The sequence below is a fragment of the Saxophila tyrrhenica genome (genome assembly GCF_035928015.1).
Source record: "Saxophila tyrrhenica strain CCFEE 5935 chromosome Unknown scaffold_2, whole genome shotgun sequence".
In the NCBI taxonomy this organism is placed as follows: domain Eukaryota; kingdom Fungi; phylum Ascomycota; class Dothideomycetes; order Mycosphaerellales; family Extremaceae; genus Saxophila; species Saxophila tyrrhenica.
In genome coordinates, this window is record NW_027041734.1 from 1023014 (window position 1) to 1042328 (window position 19315).

General features: G+C 55.2%; 10 protein-coding genes across 10 annotated transcripts; 6 read left to right on the forward strand and 4 right to left on the reverse strand.

The window, feature by feature from the left end:
* Positions 1-68: 68 nt before the first annotated feature.
* On the reverse strand, positions 69-2573 carry DNM1 (Dynamin- GTPase protein; the record flags this gene model as incomplete). Its single annotated transcript, XM_064798751.1, has 3 exons — positions 69-386; positions 441-2420; positions 2475-2573. The coding sequence occupies 3 exons, from the start codon at positions 2571-2573 to the stop codon at positions 69-71; spliced, it is 2397 nt and encodes a 798-aa protein (XP_064663078.1).
* A 934-nt stretch (positions 2574-3507) lies between these two features.
* TFS1 (carboxypeptidase Y inhibitor) lies at positions 3508-4504 on the forward strand (the record flags this gene model as incomplete). The annotated part of the gene is made up of 5 exons (XM_064798752.1): positions 3508-3626; positions 3679-3718; positions 3842-4217; positions 4283-4396; positions 4467-4504. The coding sequence occupies 5 exons, from the start codon at positions 3508-3510 to the stop codon at positions 4502-4504; spliced, it is 687 nt and encodes a 228-aa protein (XP_064663079.1).
* Positions 4505-5398: 894 nt separating this feature from the next.
* LTR77_001491 (uncharacterized protein) lies at positions 5399-7081 on the reverse strand (the record flags this gene model as incomplete). Its single annotated transcript, XM_064798753.1, has 1 exon — positions 5399-7081. One exon carries the CDS (start codon positions 7079-7081, stop codon positions 5399-5401), a length of 1683 nt encoding a protein of 560 aa, XP_064663080.1.
* A 960-nt stretch (positions 7082-8041) lies between these two features.
* On the forward strand, positions 8042-9166 carry LTR77_001492 (uncharacterized protein; the record flags this gene model as incomplete). The annotated part of the gene is made up of 2 exons (XM_064798754.1): positions 8042-8094; positions 8146-9166. 2 exons carry the CDS (start codon positions 8042-8044, stop codon positions 9164-9166), a joined length of 1074 nt encoding a protein of 357 aa, XP_064663081.1.
* A 401-nt stretch (positions 9167-9567) lies between these two features.
* Positions 9568-10338, forward strand: LTR77_001493 (uncharacterized protein; the record flags this gene model as incomplete). The annotated part of the gene is made up of 1 exon (XM_064798755.1): positions 9568-10338. The coding sequence occupies one exon, from the start codon at positions 9568-9570 to the stop codon at positions 10336-10338; it is 771 nt and encodes a 256-aa protein (XP_064663082.1).
* Positions 10339-11549: 1211 nt separating this feature from the next.
* Positions 11550-11786, forward strand: LTR77_001494 (uncharacterized protein; the record flags this gene model as incomplete). Its single annotated transcript, XM_064798756.1, has 1 exon — positions 11550-11786. The coding sequence occupies one exon, from the start codon at positions 11550-11552 to the stop codon at positions 11784-11786; it is 237 nt and encodes a 78-aa protein (XP_064663083.1).
* Positions 11787-12591: 805 nt separating this feature from the next.
* On the forward strand, positions 12592-13675 carry LTR77_001495 (uncharacterized protein; the record flags this gene model as incomplete). Its single annotated transcript, XM_064798757.1, has 2 exons — positions 12592-13604; positions 13666-13675. The coding sequence occupies 2 exons, from the start codon at positions 12592-12594 to the stop codon at positions 13673-13675; spliced, it is 1023 nt and encodes a 340-aa protein (XP_064663084.1).
* Positions 13676-13720: 45 nt separating this feature from the next.
* Positions 13721-15849, reverse strand: LTR77_001496 (uncharacterized protein; the record flags this gene model as incomplete). The annotated part of the gene is made up of 7 exons (XM_064798758.1): positions 13721-14353; positions 14440-14597; positions 14666-14897; positions 14953-14965; positions 15032-15178; positions 15311-15510; positions 15565-15849. 7 exons carry the CDS (start codon positions 15847-15849, stop codon positions 13721-13723), a joined length of 1668 nt encoding a protein of 555 aa, XP_064663085.1.
* Positions 15850-16310: 461 nt separating this feature from the next.
* On the forward strand, positions 16311-18688 carry LTR77_001497 (uncharacterized protein; the record flags this gene model as incomplete). Its single annotated transcript, XM_064798759.1, has 4 exons — positions 16311-16365; positions 16659-17614; positions 17721-18249; positions 18330-18688. 4 exons carry the CDS (start codon positions 16311-16313, stop codon positions 18686-18688), a joined length of 1899 nt encoding a protein of 632 aa, XP_064663086.1.
* Positions 18689-18918: 230 nt separating this feature from the next.
* LTR77_001498 (uncharacterized protein) lies at positions 18919-19301 on the reverse strand (the record flags this gene model as incomplete). The annotated part of the gene is made up of 2 exons (XM_064798760.1): positions 18919-19162; positions 19231-19301. 2 exons carry the CDS (start codon positions 19299-19301, stop codon positions 18919-18921), a joined length of 315 nt encoding a protein of 104 aa, XP_064663087.1.
* Positions 19302-19315: the final 14 nt, after the last annotated feature.

The window sequence follows — 19315 nt, forward strand, 5'->3', positions numbered from 1 at the left end:
GGCACAGCAGCTGTATGTACAACAGCGGAGAATCGGTCCCATAACCCCAACCCCTCCCCTAGTAAACTCTACAATACCTCCCCAACAATCTTCGCCGCCTCCCGATACGTGCCCAACAACTTCTCACACTTCTCCCTCTCCTCCCTCACAGCATCGTCCTCGTACAGCAGCTCCTCGAATAAGCCTTCCCGATATAGTTCGCTGACCAGCCGATTCTGCACAACGTCTTTGCTGTGATTGACGAGCAGGTGCATGACTGCTTTGGGAACTTGGTCGGCAATGCTCTCGCGGACGATGTTGAAGTAGGACGAGATAAGGCGGCGGATGAGTTCGGTCTCGAGGGCTTCGCGTTCCGTGAGTGCGGGCGGGGCGTGTTCGTCGTGGGGCTGTGAGGAAGTCAGTGAAGTGTTGGTGAAATGTTTGGACTTTGAAGGACTTACGAATCCAGAGTCGCTGTAGTCAGGCTCCTCGACTGGTTCGGGCATACTCAATGGGCGCGGATTGGTGTCGGGCCTCCGTAGACTCGCAGAAATGCTGGGCTCGAGGTTCTGGCTGACGTGCCTGCTTCCACCAGGCAGACCACCGGCAGCACTCTGACCGGGCAAAGCACCAGCACTGGCAGCTCCATTCTCCTTGCCGAAGAAGTAGTTCAAGAATGAATCTCGCCCACTGCCACCTGATGTGCCATTCGGCGCGGTAATCGAGTGTTGTAATCTGTGCCCATCTCTTCCAACCGCTGGGCTCATGCTCCTGCTCTCTTTGCTCTTTTGTACGCCGGATCGAATGGGTAACACAGACTGCTGATGTTCTTCCTCTTCACCATCCTCAGGAGTCTCAGCGCCATTGACGCCATTCAACTCTTTCCGCCTCCGTGCGTCGCGTTTCCGCTTCTCCTCTGCAGCTGCAACGCGCTTCTCCTTGTCGTGTTTATCTTGCATGACATTGCTCATTGCAGCCGCTGCACCGAGGAAGTTGGGGTGGTTCGTGTTGATGTACGCGCGTTGAATGGAAATCAAGCTCTCCACGTAGTTGGAGGCAGGCCCTAAGCGCTCACGGAGGAGGTCGCTGACCACTTCGATCAATTTGCCCTGCAGACGCGGGTATCTTGCCAGCTCGTTCGAGCCACACGTGTGGCAGATCTTGATGAGCTCTTCGTACACCAGCTCAACACAGCGTTGAGAAGGCACCTCCAGCAGCTTGATTTGCGGCTTCACCAGCAGATCGAAAGCGAGTTCGGGAACGAAGAGGGAAGGTCGGGGTCCAGTAGAGTTGCGGATCGCAGTTCGGATGTCGAGAGCAGAGAGATTCTGAGTCGGGTCGATGGTGTCGAGACTGTTGCCGAAGACCGAGTTGAAGATGTAGTATATCCTCGCGCCACCGCAGAGGTCCTTGGTACTGATCTCGGAAGATGTACCGTCGATAGATGAGATGAATGAAGTTGCGAATCGGGTCATGAGGCTGAGAATAAGGCTCCCCCTATGCTCCTTGCCAGTGAAGGAGTCGGTCCCGTACGACGCAAGTTCCTGCTGTGTCTGGCCCATGAGCGTGTTCAGTCGCGCTTTGATATCTGGCAGCTTCTCCCGAATATGGCCCATGAGAGTCGTGTTGAGTGTCTTGGCGAGGAACTGCGTGCCACATCTCGGCGCGATGTTGCGGTATGCAGGGTGCATGCGGAAGAACTCCCTTTCAGATGCAAGGGCTTCCGACATGGGTTTGTTCCCCTGAATGTCCTGCTGGGAGCGGTTGACAACGCCAATGAAGCCAAGCTTGAGTGGGTATACACGGCCAGAAAGGATATCGAGAGCGTTCGTGCCGTGATCCATCAGGTCAATCTTGGTAAGGACACCAATCGTCCGCTTGCCGACTGGATCAACATGTCGGGCAAGTTTCAGAGCCTCTGAGTTGACAATGTCCACGTTTGCAGGCGACACTGCGAGTATGATGCTGTTCGGCTTTGCGATGTATTCTGAGATGAGATTCCGCGTCTGCTTCTCGATGTCGGTAGGTTGGTCTCCGATTGGAACCTTGGTCAGACCTGGCAGATCGACCAGCGTCAAGCTCAGGACATGAGGCGAGTAGATCTTGAGGTTGATGGGTTGTCGGTTTATGCCCTTGTTGCTGCCCGCGATTCGTGTCGTCTCGTTCTCAATCTCCCTCCTCACGGAAGCAAAGTCGTAGAACCGCTGGCCGGGGATGTGGTTGAACTCGCCCCATTCCTCCTGCCCGGCCACTGACGCCGGTGTATGAGGGACGTGTATCTCATCATCGCCGGGCTTGTCGTCTCGCTCGGAGGGCACGTTGATGAGCTGGAGGATGAGGGGCCGGCGGGTGACGATGCCAGAGCCACGGGGTAAGAAATCTCTGCCGACGATGTTCTCGAGGACGGAGGATTTTCCTGAAGATTGCGATCCAACGACGACCTATACAGTGTCAGCCTAAGGACCAAGCATGCTCTTCATCTTCTCATGACCTACAATTTGAGGGAGGTCCAGCGAATCGTTGCCGATGGTATTGAAGACCAGGTCTTGCAGCCGGTTGACCACCCCAAGTAGATCCTCTCCTAGCGCTGCCATCTTTGCTGGTGCTCAGGATACTTCAGACTCGTTGGCGGCCGCTACGAAGCTCCTGCGCCTGCCCACGCAGGCTTCAAGCTCGGCGGGTTCTGTGGGTTGGGATTTGTGGTATGCGTGCCTCTGATGCTGGTAGATCGTCGCTGTTGGCGGCTGCGGAGATGTACCGCTCTGGCTTCACTCTTTGAATAATATGGAAGGAAGCAGAGTGACTCTTCCAATATTGTGCCTGGTATGCCCGGTTCCTGGCGAAGTGAAGCATGTGATGTAAACAGCCGTTTGTAGCTCACTAAGGTTCTCGGCCCGAGCGCGCGCACGTGATCAAAACCGTCCTGTTCAGCCACAGTTCTACATCCGTCACTCCAGTCCACACATGTAACAACTGAACTTGATACAAGGTTGTTCAACGTATGACATTGGGATAGGGCCGCTCATGTCTAGATACATTCTGGCTCCTCGCCCGATTGAAAGCCGCCCAGCAAGACTGCTTGGGTATACTCCATCTCATCCATGCTCTATACAACAGCATCTTCTATCCTTTCACCAGTGCATAAGGTACGCTGTTCATACTTCGACCTCGATTGCAAGTATCATCACCGTGTGCAGAATCTTTCGTCCATAACGACAAATGCGTTGCACAGAGGCACCCTGTCGGCGTACAACCAGCACAGCGTTTCTCCATTGCAGCCATTCAGCAGTCTTTCTAGGTACCCAGCTTCCATCATTGGCTCAATATTCTAAATACCACCCTCTTATCACCTCCTTGCTCGCTTCCACAAGATGCAGGAACAGCAACGCCTCTGAGCTCACGCCGTCGTCAGGCGTCGATCAGGCGGGGAAGCGGCTTCCTTGCAAACAACACCCTTCTTCATATGAGATACATCTCCTCCATGAACATCATTCCATGCTCCCTCCCAGTCGAACACTCTTGAGCACCATGGCCATCCTGTTCAGCTTCATCTTCTGCGTCTTCTTCGTGGCGAGCAGCCTCTTCGCTGTCGACGTTCAGCAGCAGGTTCCGCTCATCAAGGATGGGGATGTTGACCTTATCTATGAGTATACAACACCTTGAAACCATTAAGCTGAGTACATGCTGACACTTCGACAGACTCAAGAAAGCAGAGATCATCCCCACGGTCATCGATACTGTAAGCCCGCCAACCCATACATTCGCCGTCTCCTCAGCGGCCACCCTCCTTTACCCTCATGTCCCCACGACCCGCTCATATTACAACCCTGAGTCTCACTAACACACCCGCCCCCTTCTCCAGTTCATCCCCCTCGCCACCCTAAACATCACCTGGTCAAACGCCACCGCCCACTACGGCAACACCGTCAACCCCTCCCTCACCCAATCCGTCCCCAACGTCATGCTCTTGGGCTCAGACTCCGAACCCTTCATCTCCTCCAAGCACCCGCAAGTCGTCGTTGCCCTCACAGACCCCGACGCTCCGTCTAGAGATAACCCGGAATGGAGCGAGATCTGCCATTGGGTCGTGACGGCTTTGCCGAACAAGGCGGCTGACGGCACAGTGGAGATGAGGTTTCCGGATGGGGTGGAGGAGGTTATGGAGTATAAGCCTCCTGGCCCGCCGCCGGAGACGGGGAAGCATCGGTATGTTTTTGTGGCGATGGTCGCGAGGAATGGTGAGTCCTTATATCCTATTCTACGAGTCTAGGTAAAGGGTGTGTATATTGATGGGGATGCATAGGTACGATGGACGAGCTGCACCTGAAGAAGCCGGCGGATAGGCAGCACTGGGGTTACGAGAATGAGAGGGAAGGGTTGAGGGGGTGGATGGGAGAGATGGGTTTGGAGGTTATTGGTAAGTGCCATTTCATCCTCTGGGGTCTGCAAGTCTGCTGGTTCAAGAGTGCTGACTATTCATGTTGCAGCGGCCAATTTCATCTACGAGCAGAACGACGAGCAGTGAGCGAGCAGCCTCGACGAGGCGAACGGAAGAATGGCAAGCGGCGGGTTGATGAGTGTTTTGTATGTGTAGCAACGAGGTCTCCTAACCAGCATGCTCATCAATCGCTCTGCAACATGGCTTTGCCCATGTCTTCTTTCCGTCCCCACGAGCTGATATCAAAAAGCGAGCGAGTAGAGCATAGCTTATGACCTTGCAGAGGACATGAGCTAGCGCCACCCCCTCCCGAACCAATGACTGGAAATGCGACGCTGAAGTCGGCGTAGTCTGTGACCTCGCAGGAGACACCAGCTAGCGTGGCTCTTTGCTCACCCAATGTAAAAACGTAGCACTCAAACGTCCTTGCGATGAGCTCGCCCATACTTCCGGTTCCAAATGATGGCTTGTGACCGCGCAGTAGACACCCGCTAGTCTCCGCACCCTCCGAACGAATAGATATCGGTCTCGCACACAAAGGATGGCGTAGTCGTTTAGTTCATGACCTCGCAGCATCCACCCACTAGCCTCTCAGTTCCTTCAGCCAATCTCCAGCTCCCCAAGTTCACAGCTCTGACCTTGCAGGAGACATCAACTAGCGCGGCCGTCCTCTCAACCAATTCCAGCTCGTCAAGTTGGAAGCGCGTGAGGACGGTAAGTGGGCTGTGACCGTGCAGGAGACACGAAGTAGTGCCCGCGACATAGCGGCGAATGATTGAGTGGCGAGGAGCTGGAATCTGTGACCTTGCAGGAGACATGGGCTAGCTTCTGGGCTTTCTGAACGAATAGACGTTGATTTCGTAGATGTAGGGATACCGTCGCCTTCAGTAGCCTGTGACCTTGCAGAGGACAAGAGCTAGCTTCGTCCTCCTCCCGCCCAACGAATGCCACACCACGTCCCGCCTCTGCCTCGCCATCCCTTTACGCACCACCTTCCTCCTCCCCCCTTCCACCACCAACCTCCTCATCCTCCTCCTCCAGCCCAAAAACCCCCCTCTTCACCCTCAAATCCTCCTCCAAATTCCTCAACTGCGCCTCCGCTCGCTGCTTCAACAGCTGATTCGACATACTCGCCACTTTCCTCCTCTGACTCGCGATCTCCCGCTCCAAATCCGCCACTTCCTCCAACTGCTGGTTCCTTTCGGCAGCTCTAGCAGCTGCGTCCTCGTCCAGCACGTCGGGGGAGTCTTCTTCCTCGTCGGAAGCGTCTTCGTCTTCGTCTTCGGAGGAGGAGTCGGCGTCACCGGGGGCGTCGATGTCGGTTTCGCCTTCGGCGGCAGGGGTGGGGGCGGCGCTCTCGAGGGCAGTGGTTGCGGCGGCGAAGGAGGGGGCTTGGTCTTGGATTGGCGCTGGAGAGGCGGAGACGATGTCTGCAGCGACGGGTTCGGAGGTGAAGGCCTCTTCGGCTTCCTCGTCGAACGCGGCTTGCAGACCTCCTTCGAGGTCGAAGGCTTCGTCGTCGAGGTACTCTTCTTCACCTGCTTGCTGGCCGTTTTCGATTGTTTCGAGCGCGTCCTGGCTTTCGTAGTCGTCTGCTTCGGACTCGTTGACGCCGCGGTCGGGCCGGTTGGGGTCGATCATTTTGGTAGAGACGCTGCCGCCGGTTTCTTCGGCTTGTTCGTCTTCTCGTAAAAGGCGCTCGACTTCTTCATCGACGTTGGCGATGGCTTTGTAGGAGAGGCGTTTGCGGAAGCGGCGCTTGCGGACCCAGTGCATCGGTGGTGTGAGACCGTGGGCGTATTGGTGGGTTTCTTTGTCCACTTCTTTTGGTAGAGCGTACGTCTTCGCGTCCTCTTCAGAATGGCACCGGCCCAAGACGAGCAGAATCTGACACAGGTCGGCCACTTTCCACCAGCCCTTCTTATCCCAGCTCTTCATGGTCTCCACGATGCAAGGTAGATCTACCAGCACAGCGGCGTACATCCGCCCACGTATTGTAACCATGGCGCGGCGCATATTGGTCTCGAGAAACTTGAAGCTCACCTCCGCTCCTCCTTCGCTGATCGGTAGCCCCACCTTGCCATTCGCAATCGCATCGTGTAGATAGTCACAATCCTCTCCCGGCTGCATGCGAAGGATGAATGCCTGCTGGATGGTTGGGTCTGCTTCTGCGTCGCTGTCTTCACTGTCGTATCCCAACCCGGGTAGTCGTGGTGGAGGCTTCCTCGCCGCAGTCAGAGCTCGAATTTTTGGGCCGGTCGTCGGCTTCCGCTTCAACAGGATCTTGTTGGAGCCGCCCGCCGAGTTGGGCCCGTCATTCGCGAACTGCTGCGCTGCTGCCTTGCCGATGTTGAGGGAGATCTTGCGCGACGGAGCGGCGAGGCGCTTCGCGGCGGGGGAGATGGTGTCATCGTTGGCGGCGCGCTTCTTGCTGCCGTTGGCGGGCGGTTTGCTCTTCTTCGCCTGCTGGGAGGGCTGCTTTTTGGGCTTGGGAGGGGGTTGCTCGGTCGCGGGGGTAGGTGCAGCGGAGTTCTTCAGACTGAGCTTGAAGCCGGTGTTGCTGGTCGTGCTGGCGGGGGTGGGTGGTATAGAGGGTGGTGGATCCGGTTGCGCGCTGGCATCAGGTGAAGCCGCCTTGCCGGTCTTCAAGGTGAGCTTGACCATGGTGGTGGCGTCATCCAGGGGAACGCAGTGTGGCAGAGTATGGACAGTCGGTCAACGAGCTCGCTGTGGATCTGGGTTCTTGATGGAGTGAGGCTTAGCCATGTGATGCATGCTCACTGCATAATGTCAAGCACTAGCGCCTGCCCTGCCCGCGAGCGGCCATACGTTTCGCCGAAACTTCTGCGGGAAGGCAAGAGCAGAGGAAAGAACAACCCATTCTTTGGCACTTCCACTCAACTACCTCCTACGACGCTGTCCACACAACTCTCCGTCACACCACCCACTATCAGCACCTGCACCATCGCACCACCGACGTGCCATCCATCACCAGGCTCTTCCAATGTCACATCTGCTCAGCCTCAGCCACGCATGCGGGCTAAGCTTTGCTTCCTTCCGCAACCCTTGCATACTCCCCCTCTACTCTCACCGCAAACTAAAAGCCATCTCTCACCCGATTCTCGAGCTTGTCTCGCTGGAAAGGCGGCGTGCTGACCCGACTACACTCATTCTGTCCCTCTACCTCAATACTTCGGTGGAGCTAGCTGAGCCTCCACTCGCCAATGTGCCTGCCCTGAGCTGTCCGCCCTACAGGGCGCATGCATGGTAGCATTCTTCCACGCCATACACTTTCGCGGCGATGGTATGGTGAGTGCAGCTCTCATTCGTCACGATATACAGTCATCTGCGCTCTCGACCTTCCTTCTTTGCTTCTACGACCCGCTAGCGAGGTCTCTTCATTCTTCATCTCACCGCGTCTCGTCACTGTTGACAGTTTGACCCGCTATCGCTCCACCACGCCACGGGTCAGCTTCAGCTGGACAGCACCATATACAAGAGTGTGCTTCCTCTCTGCCACAGGAACTCAAGGACAAACCACCACATCTCTGCTCTCAATCACAACAAAAGTACTCAATCTTCATTGGTCACACACCAGCAATCAGTAACATGGTCTACGAGACAATGTCTGCTTGGGACCGTCAGGTCTTCCAATTCAACAACAGCATCCAGAGTCGGTATGGAATATCCGCCACCCCCGTGCCTCCTCCCATACTGACATTCACCAGCGGTGGAGCCTACAGCGGCGTCATTCCCTTCAACAGCGCCAAAGGCAGAAGCATCTCGCGAGACGACTACACTATTCCTTCGCCGTCTCCCCTATCCACAGGAGCACCCAGCTTCACCGAGGCGACGTCACAATGGAGCCCTCCACCTTCTCCTCGCACCCGCTCTCTTCGTTACGACTCTCCGCGCACGAGCAGATCATCGTCCGGAAATACATCCCCTCAAGTCGACACACCCATTACTATGGATTCGCCCACCTCTCCCCTGACACCCAAAAGTGTACCAGAGCTTCGATCGTTGGCCGACAAACTCTACGCGGCTGCATGTGCGGGCGACATCAAGCATGTGCGCCTTCTGCTCTCACTCGGCGCACCGATCAATACCCCTTCATTAGTACCTGATCTCTACGATGCCTTCAAACCGCCCAAGCCAGGCCCACTTTCCTCCCTTGCTGGTGCCGCAGGTAATGGCCACCTTGCCATAGTCCGTCTTCTCCTCTCCCATGGCGCCGCTCTCAACCCGAGCATGAAAGAGTCCTCTTCCAGCCCGCTCCACCAAGCCTGCAAAGCCGATGACGTGGAAATGGCGGCTTTCTTGCTTGAAGCTGGCGCGGACGTTGATCTTTTGAACTGCTTTAACACCACGCCAGTCATGTACTCCGGCAAATACGGCTCGCCCGCACTCATGCGCGTCCTGCTCGAATACAACCCTGACCTCCATCGCCTGTCATTTATCAGGAGTGCAGCCATTCATTGGACTCTGTGGGCCGGAAATGTTGATAGCTTGGCGCTCCTGCTCGAGGCAGGCGCTGACCCAGACCAACTGATGGGTGATGGTGGTACTGCTCTACACTGCGCGGCGACGAGTAATTTGGCCGGCGTGGCGAAGGTGCTGCTACGACATGGTGCGGACTGGACGAAGAAGAACGAGGAGTGGAAGACACCGCTGCAGATTGCAGCGGAGCTGGGACATTGGGAGGTCGCAGGGGTGTTGGAGCAGGCTGCAGAGAACAGGAGAAAGTAGGGTTGAGATAGGGTGTGTTGATGACCAGCCTTGAAGCGTTGTAGATACCCACATATGACCGTGTCAGCATCCAAATGTCGAAAGAGCCTTTTGTTAGTTCTTGGTCACTCTGCTCAATCGCTTTTCACTTCACTATGACTGCTAGAGCATGTGACAGGTCTTGGCATCACGTGAAACCTCCGCGGACTTCACCTGTCCTGACCTCGAAGCGCTTCACAACATTGACGTATATAACACCTTCAGCATACCACGAATCCAGGCTCACCCACAATCGCCTCCACCGCTACAAACCAGCCATGCGACAGCCTTAATAACCCACCCGTCATCCGCGAGATCACCTCGATCAACGAAGAACCACCCACCACCACCAATCTACAGACACAACAACCACAACAACCACAATGACCACCCCACCCCCCACCCTCCAACTCCACCGCGCGCTCCTCCGCCCGGCGATCCTCACCACCCTCCGCGCCGCCGGCTTCCACTCCACCCGCCCCTCCGTTCTCGACACCCTCGTCCAGCTGGTCGAACGCTACATTTTGTTACTAGCGACCACGACCGCTGCGCACGCAAGGAATTCGCACAATACCCCCGTCCCTGGGGTCGGGGACGCGCGGATGGCGCTCGAGGAGCTTGGGGTCTTGGGGGACGGCGTCGAGGGAGGGGTTGAAGAGGCGTGGAGGGAGAAGTTCCGCGTCCCGGTCGAGGTGATGGGGGAAGTGGACGTCGGCGGCGAGGCACGTAAACGCGCGGAGCGTACACGGAGAGCTGCTGATGCGGCCGGCGTAGCGGTGCTAGAGGGTTTCTTGCAAGGGAAGGAGTACGCGGAGATCAAGCGCGTCGCGGGTATGACTGGCGAGAATGCAGGCGTGGGTGTTGGGGGTGGGAGGACGAGGGTGGAGGATTTCTTGACGGGGGTGAAGAGACGGCAGGGGAGGGTGGGGGATGTGGAGGGGGAGGAGCGGTTGGTTGGGACGGTGTTGGGACGGGAAAGGGAGCGGGAGGATGGAGAGGCGGTGGTGAAGAAGAGGGTTAGGGTGGATGGGGGTCCACAGTGGGAGGAATGGGAGGGGAGAGTGAGGGAGAGGGCGAGGAGTCAGGCCGGGAGGGATCAGGTGGAGGGTGAGGAGAATGGGCGGAGGGAGGCGAGGGCGGTGGAAGCTGGATGAAAGAGTGAACACGGGGCACGAGAATGAAAAACCATCGCTACACAATTTGCAAGATGATAAGCCACTGTGCTGGAGACGTTGCCTCTCGGAGCAAATTGCTGTTCATGCAAGAAAGGCACAGCAAACCCGAAGCAGTGCGTACCCGCCATCTCCACCGCCTGGCAAAGCCCTGCCCGGCAGACAGACTCGAGACAGAGCTAAACACTTTCCCACAAGGACGCACCAGGAGGAACCAGCTCTATCGCTCAAAGGCTAGCATTATGTCTAGTACTGCAACCACATACCATACCTTTCGTCACCCGGCGTTGTGTCGCCTTCCCTCGAGGCTGTCTATCCTGGTCCCCGGACACGGTTCGCCGGTCTGGCTGGTATTGGCCGTTGTGGGGATGTTCCTCAGCACCGCCGTACCTGCCTTCGTTGACGAATATGCTGTCAACGCTCTGCTGGTCTGGCTGATGTCTACTTGCTGGTCCTGCGGATATCGATTGTTAGCGGGGACACTGCGCGGGTTCTCGTAGATCGGCTCGGGAGGCGGAGGCTTTTCGACCTGGCATTACCCTCTGAGCCTTAAAGCCCTTATCTACCGAACCGCTATTGGGCTCGCCTGTCGACTTCCGCAACCGTATCTGCTGCCCCATCTCCTCTCTCAATCGGGGATTCACTCGTTGCCCTCGGTCGAGGTCGTACTCATCCCTTGACTGCAAGTCTCTCCGCAGTGAAGTAGCAGGATGACTTGTCCAAGGGGTCGTTGCTACGTTCCTTCAACCTGGCTAACAAACGAGCGATCGGTTGCTCATGGACGGACTCATGCTTTGGTCACCGCTTGGAAACAGCAAACAGAGCAGAGGCAAAGAAGTTTTAACGATGCCGTTTCCTCGAGAGGAATTCAACAGTCTAGACACTCCTCCTACCAAGCTCCAAGCAAGCCTTCAACCACCAAACTCAGCGACGACTCGTTTTCCTGCATCCCTCGACTTCCCACTTTCGATAACAAGGTTCCCACAATGCCTGACCAAAAGCCTTTGTTTACTCCTGAGGAGCGCACAGCGCTAGCAAAACTTTCCCACCAAGTATACGCGATTAACTGGTGATGGCCTACCGACCCAACGCAGTATCGATTGCAAACGAAAAGCCAGAAATCCCAGCAGTACGTCAAATTCCATGTAACTGTGGCGACCTACCGGAACATCTCGGAGAAGGCATGTAATACCATGCTGCAAATCCAAGCCAAGATCAGAGAGGCGCGCGCTTACGAGCGGGAGACTGCTCTGTACGAGAAGTACACGCAGGATGTCGTCAAAGCCAGGCGGTGCATCAGCCAGTCCGATAAGTTGGGCGAGTTGGCCAACGAGTTCGGGGAGTCTCTCGCGAAGGAGGAGAAAGAGGCGTTGTGGGTGGAAATCAACGCGGCGGACGAGCCGCATGTGCCTGATGGCCATGGGGGTTGAATGGGGTTGAGCCGCGGACATCAACTGGTCAGCCGCAGGTGGCCTTCGACGGTGGCTGTTGAGCCCTTGCGTTTCGGGCGGGCTTCTCCCACTTGTGACTGCCCTGTCTCAACAAGGAATGATGAGGGTCCTTCTTTTCCTTCTACAAAGCTAGCTCGAGACCAGGTGTTCTTTGTGTAGATAGATGTAGGCGGAGGTGCACATCACATAGAGTTTTCTACAGCTCATAGCGATCTTAGAACTGCTCTGCGTTCCTCCGTTTGCCTTATACCGCTCTCTGCGGAATCCGTGTGACTTCGCCTCACCTAAATCAAATGTGAGGTCAGATCGGGGCACGGAAGAATGAAGTCCGAGGTTCAGATCTATCTTGACGCCGTCTCCTTCATTGTAACTATTTCATTGAACTGTATGTACCCGCCAGGCTGTATAGCAGAAGCAGCGGCAGGTTTTGATGAGGTAGCTCAGGTGGTTATTCTTATGAAGCAGTAGCACAAGTTGCCGACTGTTGAAGCAGCCCGCTAGGTCAGAGAGAACTGTGTGAAATGGATCTTCTCACCAAACACGACAGCCTGCTGAAGAGACTGATATGATCCTCTCGATTGCAATCGGTCTAGGAGAAGACTGCTAGATTTGCCAGGTGGGCCGCTTTCACTGTCGCTCGCTGGGCACAATGCGTCAAGTCCACCGGAAGTTCCGACGACTCACTGATGCCGATAGATAGGGCGATTGATGGCAGCATGCATAAGTATATATCCAGGCTGCCCAGATGATATGCGACCATCTGCTTGATCAACCGCCGAACGCGATGTCTGCGGCACCAGCCTCAAACATACCGCCTTCGTCCTCGACAGTCAGCGTTTCCATCATCGATACAACATCCAGCATCAAGGGCGTCGACACCTGGAAGTTCCTCTCGCCGTCCATCAAAGGCCATGATTACCTCTCAACATTGGCATTCAGTTTCTTCATCGAGCACTCGGCTTCCAAACGGAAACTAATGTTCGACCTGGGCATCCGTAAAGACTGGCAAAACTCCTCGCCGTTCTTGATCGGCCGTTTCAAAATGGGAGGCTATGAGCTCACAGTCAAAAAGTCAGTGCGTGAAATTCTCGAGGCCGAAGGGATAGATGGACGAGACATTGAGGCAGTCATCTGGAGCCACTGGCACTTCGATCACACGGGGAATCCGGACGAGTTCGAGAAGTCGACTACCTTGATTGTTGGACCAGGTTTCAGCAGCCACAAGCTTCCTGGCTATCCCAAGGACCCAAATTCGTCAATCCTCGAGTCTGATTATGCTGGTCGGGAGCTCAAGGAAATCGACTTCAGCGGTAGTGACCTCAAAATCGGCAAGCTAGATGCCTATGATTACTTCAACGACGGCTCCTTCTATCTGCTAAACTCGCCTGGTCACGCCATCGGCCACCTATGCGCACTCGCTCGAGTGACAAGCTCTCCTGACAGCTTCATTCTGATGGGCGGTGATGCGTTTCACCATGCCGGCGAACTGAGACCATCACCGTATCTGCCGCTTCCGGCAGACATCACTCCACACCCGTTCCAGGGATGCAGCAGCTGTCCAGGAGAGATGTTTGAGTCATTGTTGCCGGAAAAAGACTCTACCAAACCCTTCTACATACCTTCTCCGCAGCAGAAGGTGCCGATGCATCTGGATCCGGACGAGGCTGTCAGGACGATCCAGAAGTTGCAGGAGATGGATGTGAGGGAAGATATATTGATGGCAGCTGCGCACGACGACAGTCTGTACGGCATCATCGACCTCTTTCCAAAGACAGCAAACAATTTTGTGAAAGAGGGGTGGGCGCAGAAAGCTCGATGGAAATTTCTGCAAGACTTTGCTGAAGCTGTGGGCTGGGAGGGAGAACTGAAGAAGCCGTTCAATTGGGCACCGTCGAGCAAGAAGTAGATCTGTACTATCTGCCCAGTCCGTTCGTCGTTGCAGTGCTCTGTACGAGGCCCTCCACCTTCATGTACACCGACTTCGTCTCCATCCAATCGTTCTCCAAACTGAGCAAGAAGCTCTCACGACCCACACCACTCTGCTTGTAACCGCCGAATGGCATGTCCCAAGCACCCGTCGGTGAGGTGCAGTTGACACCGACCATTCCGCTCTCAAAGCCTTTAGCTATCCGCATCGCGCGATCAAAGTCCTTCGTGAACACCGCCGCATAGAGCCCATATTCGGTATCGTTGGCCTTGTGCAGAGCCTCTGCCTCCGTCTCGAACGTGTTGATCGCTACCACCGGACCGAAGATCTCCTCCTTCATGACCTTGGAATCTTCCGGATGTTGGAGGAGCACGGTAGGTCGGACAAACAAGCTGCCGTTCTCGGAGGGTAGAGTAGCATTCTCAAGGACCTGACCGGTCTTCTTGGCTTCTTCGAGGTACTTGAGTACAGTCTCGTGTTGGGCTTTGTCGGCTTGGGGACCGCTGGCAGTCTCAGCATCCAATGGATCTCCCAGCTTTCGGTTCGAGGCGAAGGCGTTGAACTTCTTGATGAACGTTTCCGCAACAGATTTCTCGACGTAGATCCGGGAGTTTGCCATCTACGAGAATGAATGGGTATATTAGCTTGTGGTCGGAAAAAGCCCCGTGATCTTCCAGCCGGGGACATAGTTGCGATCGAACGTACACATGTCTGGCCGCTGTGGAACATGATTGAGTTCTGAGTTTCCTGGGCTGCCTTGTCCAAATCGGCATCGGAGAAGACGATAGCTGGGCTTTTGCCGCCTAGCTCGAAGACGAGGTGCTTGAAGTTACTATCTGCTGCCGCTTTTTGGATCGCACGACCTGAAGGAAGCGTGAGCGAAGGTCTTCCACGAGATAAAAACCTGCGATAGCAGATGCAGCATGCTCACCTGTCCTGACAGAGCCTGTGAAAGACAGAGCCCGGATGCCCATATGTCGGCTGATAGCGTCACCGCAAGGAAGGCCATGGCCGTGGATGATATTGACAACACCAGGTGGGAAGCCGGCCTCGTTAAGGAACGTGGCGACAAGGTGGGAAGAAAGAGGTGCCTTTTCGGACGTCTTCAGGACCATCGTGTTGCCTGCTGCAAGTGCGGGTGCGAGCTTCTTGCTCAAGAATACCTACTAAAGGTTAGAGATCGTCTTGACAAAATAGGAAGGCTTCGGAAGTTCATACCAGAGGTGCGTTCCTACAGCAATCAGAGCAACCAGGTCAGTATATGTCCTGTTGTTAGACAAGTCAGGATCTTGCCCACCATGGAATGATAGCGCTGCCAACGCCGTAGGGCTGCTTCAAGCTGATATTGACGAAGCCGGGGGTGTTCAGGGAGGATGTTCCCACAGGGTAGGCTGCTTCAGCAAAATAATTGAAGTGCATTTTAGCGTAGTGAGCGTCGAAGTATCTGGAGTAATGGGACGAATGGTCAGCAGATGTCTCGACATTCGAAAGAAAGATGGAGAGGTCTCAGGACGTCACGCAATCTTGGATATTCAACGTGTCTTGGAGAGCCCTTTCACTCATCATTTTAACGTACGTCCCAACTGGTCGTCCTAACGAGAGTGCATCGAGCCGGGCAAGATCTGAAGTAGCATCCTCTATCATCTTCCCGAGCCTTGCGAGTGGCTTTCCACGTTCGACCGGCGGCAAGTTGCACCATGCTGGAAACGCGGCCTGCGCAGCGGCGACGGCGCGGTCTACATCTTCAGACGTCGCTTCGGCAACTGTTGGCAAATCCTTGGATGTCAGTGGCACTCAGGCGTCAAGCGAGTCCCAGTAAAAGCGGCCCACCGGCCACATCTGGCAATCCTCTTCCAGGAACAAGGACATCCATGGGAGCGTATCACTCTCGTGAGTGGCCTTTTCTTGTCCGTGAGAAGATGGTTCACCAGCTCGCTCTGCACTGGTGGGCCGCCTTCGCTGTGCCTCGTTTGGATGTCTGGATTGGTATGGGTCGAGCTCACCTTTGCCCACAAGGTCGCCGGAGTATGGGCTATACAGGTCGAATGTCTCTTGGTCGGAGGAGTCAACAAAGCCGCCGTTGATGAAGAGCTGGGCGTCAACCGGCGCCTGCATTGTGAGTTATGTCGGTAGTGTCGTTCAGGGTCTGGAAGACGCGAAGAGTAGCCATAACGTGTAGGTAATATACCACTTCTCAACGCGTATCCACCGCGAACGTGCAGACCTCGTGCGGTGGATCAATTCGATCAATTCGGATGTTCCGTCTGCTTCGGACTCATCCGAAGATCCAGATCTCGTGACTTTTGCTGAATCGTACAGTCACATGCAACGAGTCAGGTACTCATTAGCTTCGATAAGGCCGACACTGTATCGGCTACCGAGTTTACGCCGTGCGGTACGGAGGTATGGTACGACGGCGCGCCATGAAGGAGGCCTGCCGACATGCTCTTCGGCCTCTTTCCAACCCCTCATAGCTTGCACGCGTGTGGTGTCGGCTGCTTGTCCTAGCCTTCGGACCAGCCACCAAGCAGGAAGGTCGCATCGTACATAGGTTCTCCAACCCTTTGGATAACTTGATGGATTCGAGCGGCGAACAGGGCACTCCTGGAAAGGGCACTCCTGGACGTAAGCGTAAGCGCGACCGAGTTCTCTCCGCGTGTCAACGCTGCCAAAGACGAAAGCAAAAGGTACGGACTCCGTCAGAGGTGATGTAGCAAGTGTCTCGGACTGTTGCATTCACCGGCTTGAGGTTGGCAACGGCTTGACTCTGCTCCTTGGCGTACCCATTGACTACATGGTTTTACTGACTTTGCGCAGTGCGATGGTGTGAGGCCCACGTGCGCTTCCTGCGCCAGAAACGGTCTCAAATGTAGTAAGTAGAGAGAGCCTCAGTCTGCAGAGCTCCTTACTGACAACGAACTCAGCCTATCTTGTTCCAGACGTTCCAGGAGGCGGCGAGCGCAAACTTTACATCCAAGCATTGGAGCAGCGCGTTGCAGATTTGGAGTCTCAACTCCCTGGAGCTGGGGAGGACCATTACCACGATGGAGCACATGAAGCCACGCAACGGCCAGCTCCAACGGAGAATGTCCCCACAGACTCCCCAGCGACGGCTTCTGGCAGCCACCCAGAATGCAACCCGGACGAGGGCGGAGAGATCATGATCGCGGTGCGAGATCTGTCCCTTTCCGCATCTGGTCATTACGTCGGCGCATCAAGTCATATTGATGTCGGCAGGGTCCTTTCTTCCGTGGTCTCTCGAGATGGTAATCCCCGACCAATGGCCGCGAGAGGCCCGGGTGCTTCTGCAGAAGACTCAGACCCGGCCCCAAAATCCGCGCACCCTATCACTCGATCTGAAGAAGCCCTTGACACTCCACCCTTGACGTCTCAGGTAGCAGCGAGACTGATGAAGGGGTGGTCCCAACACATTGCTACCAGATATCCGGTTCTTCACACGCCCAGAGTAAGATGGCTATACACCAATCAAGCTCATCTTACCGATGTCTACGACCGAGCCATATTGCATCTGGTTTACGCTGTGAGCGGGCGCTGGCTGGAGTCGTCAGGCGAGATGGGATACTTCTTTAGCGATCAGTACTACGACCTTGCGATCGCGCAGATGAACCAGATACAAAGGTTGCGAGATGAGAGGACAGTTGACTACCTTCTTCTTCTGGCCCTGTACTGCACTCGAGCGCCACGAGATCCTGGTGCCTGGACCTTCATCGGTGCTGCGATGCGCCTATGTGTAGAGCTGGGCTTACATCGAAAGCGTCCGCAGACATGTCCGAGTGTACAGAGAGAACTCAGTAAGCGACGTTTCTGGACTGCGTACTTCCTGGACAGAGATATTTCAATCGCCATAGGACGTCCTCCGGTAAGTGTGACTATCGATATTCAAGTGAGAGATGCGCTGTGGCGCCTCATCTCACTGCTCACCAGAACCAACCATCGGCCAACGAGCACTCGTTAACGTCTATTAGGGGATAAGCGACCACGACTTGGACTGCGAACTTCCGCTGGACATTGACGAAGCAGTGGAGGATGATGCTACAGTCCTCCAGGCAGCCCAAGATCAAAACGATCCCTCGAGATGGCAGACATCCACACTGACCCCTTTCATCCATCGATTGCGGCTGAAACGAATTGAATCCGAGATTCAACACCTGGTGTATCGAGTCGACATTCAAGACGGAGCGTCGACATCACTCATCGATCATTTCCTGGACAGGCTGTCAAGCTGGAAGCATCAAATCCCCTTGGAAGCCGGCGGCTTTGAGGGTCAAGTCAATCCCGACGTACCCTACGACGGGGCCGAGTTCTACACCATCCATTACCATCGATGTGTGCGCTTTCTACTGTATCCACAGCTCTGCCAATCTCCCTTGAACTACGAGTATGTCCGCCTATGCGCCGACGCCTGTCAAGGAATCATCAGCGACTATCGAAAGCTCCATGTGAAATATCCAGTCGGCTTTTCGGCACTGTCAATTCAATCTGTGTTCCTTAGCGGTAAGTGGATCTTTTCGCTCAACGAACCTCTCGCTAACGGACATTCCAAGGTCTTACGCTGGTATATTGCATGTGGCTAGCACAAGACCAGTCCGTTGATGCCCATCTCTCTCTCAACGACTGTATGCTCTTGCTCTACATCATCTGTGAGCGATATCCAAGCGCTCGTCGATATCGAGACATCTTTGAAAGAGTCAAGAGCGCTTCTGCAGCGGCCGCGAGTCAAGGGATTGGCATCGATTCTCAGAAGGACGTAGCATCAATACCCGATGCCCATACAGTGAACGACGCCACGCACGGCTGGACTTCGGAATTTAGCAACGACCTCATGCAAATGATTGACGAGATGACGGGTCAGGCGATCGACCCATTTTTGGGGGTATCCTCATCGCTGGACTCCAACATGGGATATGGTTCGCCAGGCTCTTGGTGGTCTTGAAATGCAGGTTCAATAATCAAGCAAGGCTACTATCAGGCTGCCGACTGTGGAAGCGGTTCATTAGGTCAGGGTCAGGCCGCGTGAAAGGGATCTTCTCACAGATCACAGATCGTTGTAGTCTGCCGACGAGCGTGGTGTTGTATGTCCGGGTGCAACTGGGCTGGGAGAAGACGCCCAGACGCTGTATCAAAATCTATGATACTCAACAGCTGGCGCGACCTCTCAAAGCTCTACAGCAGGAACTTGAACGTCCTCTGCTCTTCTTCCTCCTTCTCCATGTCGCTCATCATCGCCATGCGAGCCTTTCTCGTCTGGTTTTTTCGCCACATGAGTACGACTGCCAACGTCACCAAACCCATCCCCACAATCGTCCAAGAGAGTCCGTTGGAAAAGCCAGTCTGGTAAAATGGCGCCTCTTCAGCAAGAAACACATTCGAGGAGATGAAGTTGGCGCAGTTGCCAAACCCGACCTGCCTACGTACGAGGATGAGAGATTAGCGAGAGCGTCAAAGAAGGTAGGGTTTCACGGATCTGTCTCATACCACGCCATCCCAACGGCCAGGTACTTCCGACCTCGCAGGTTTGCACTCAACCAAGCCATGAATAGCGCCATGAGTGGGAAGGTTC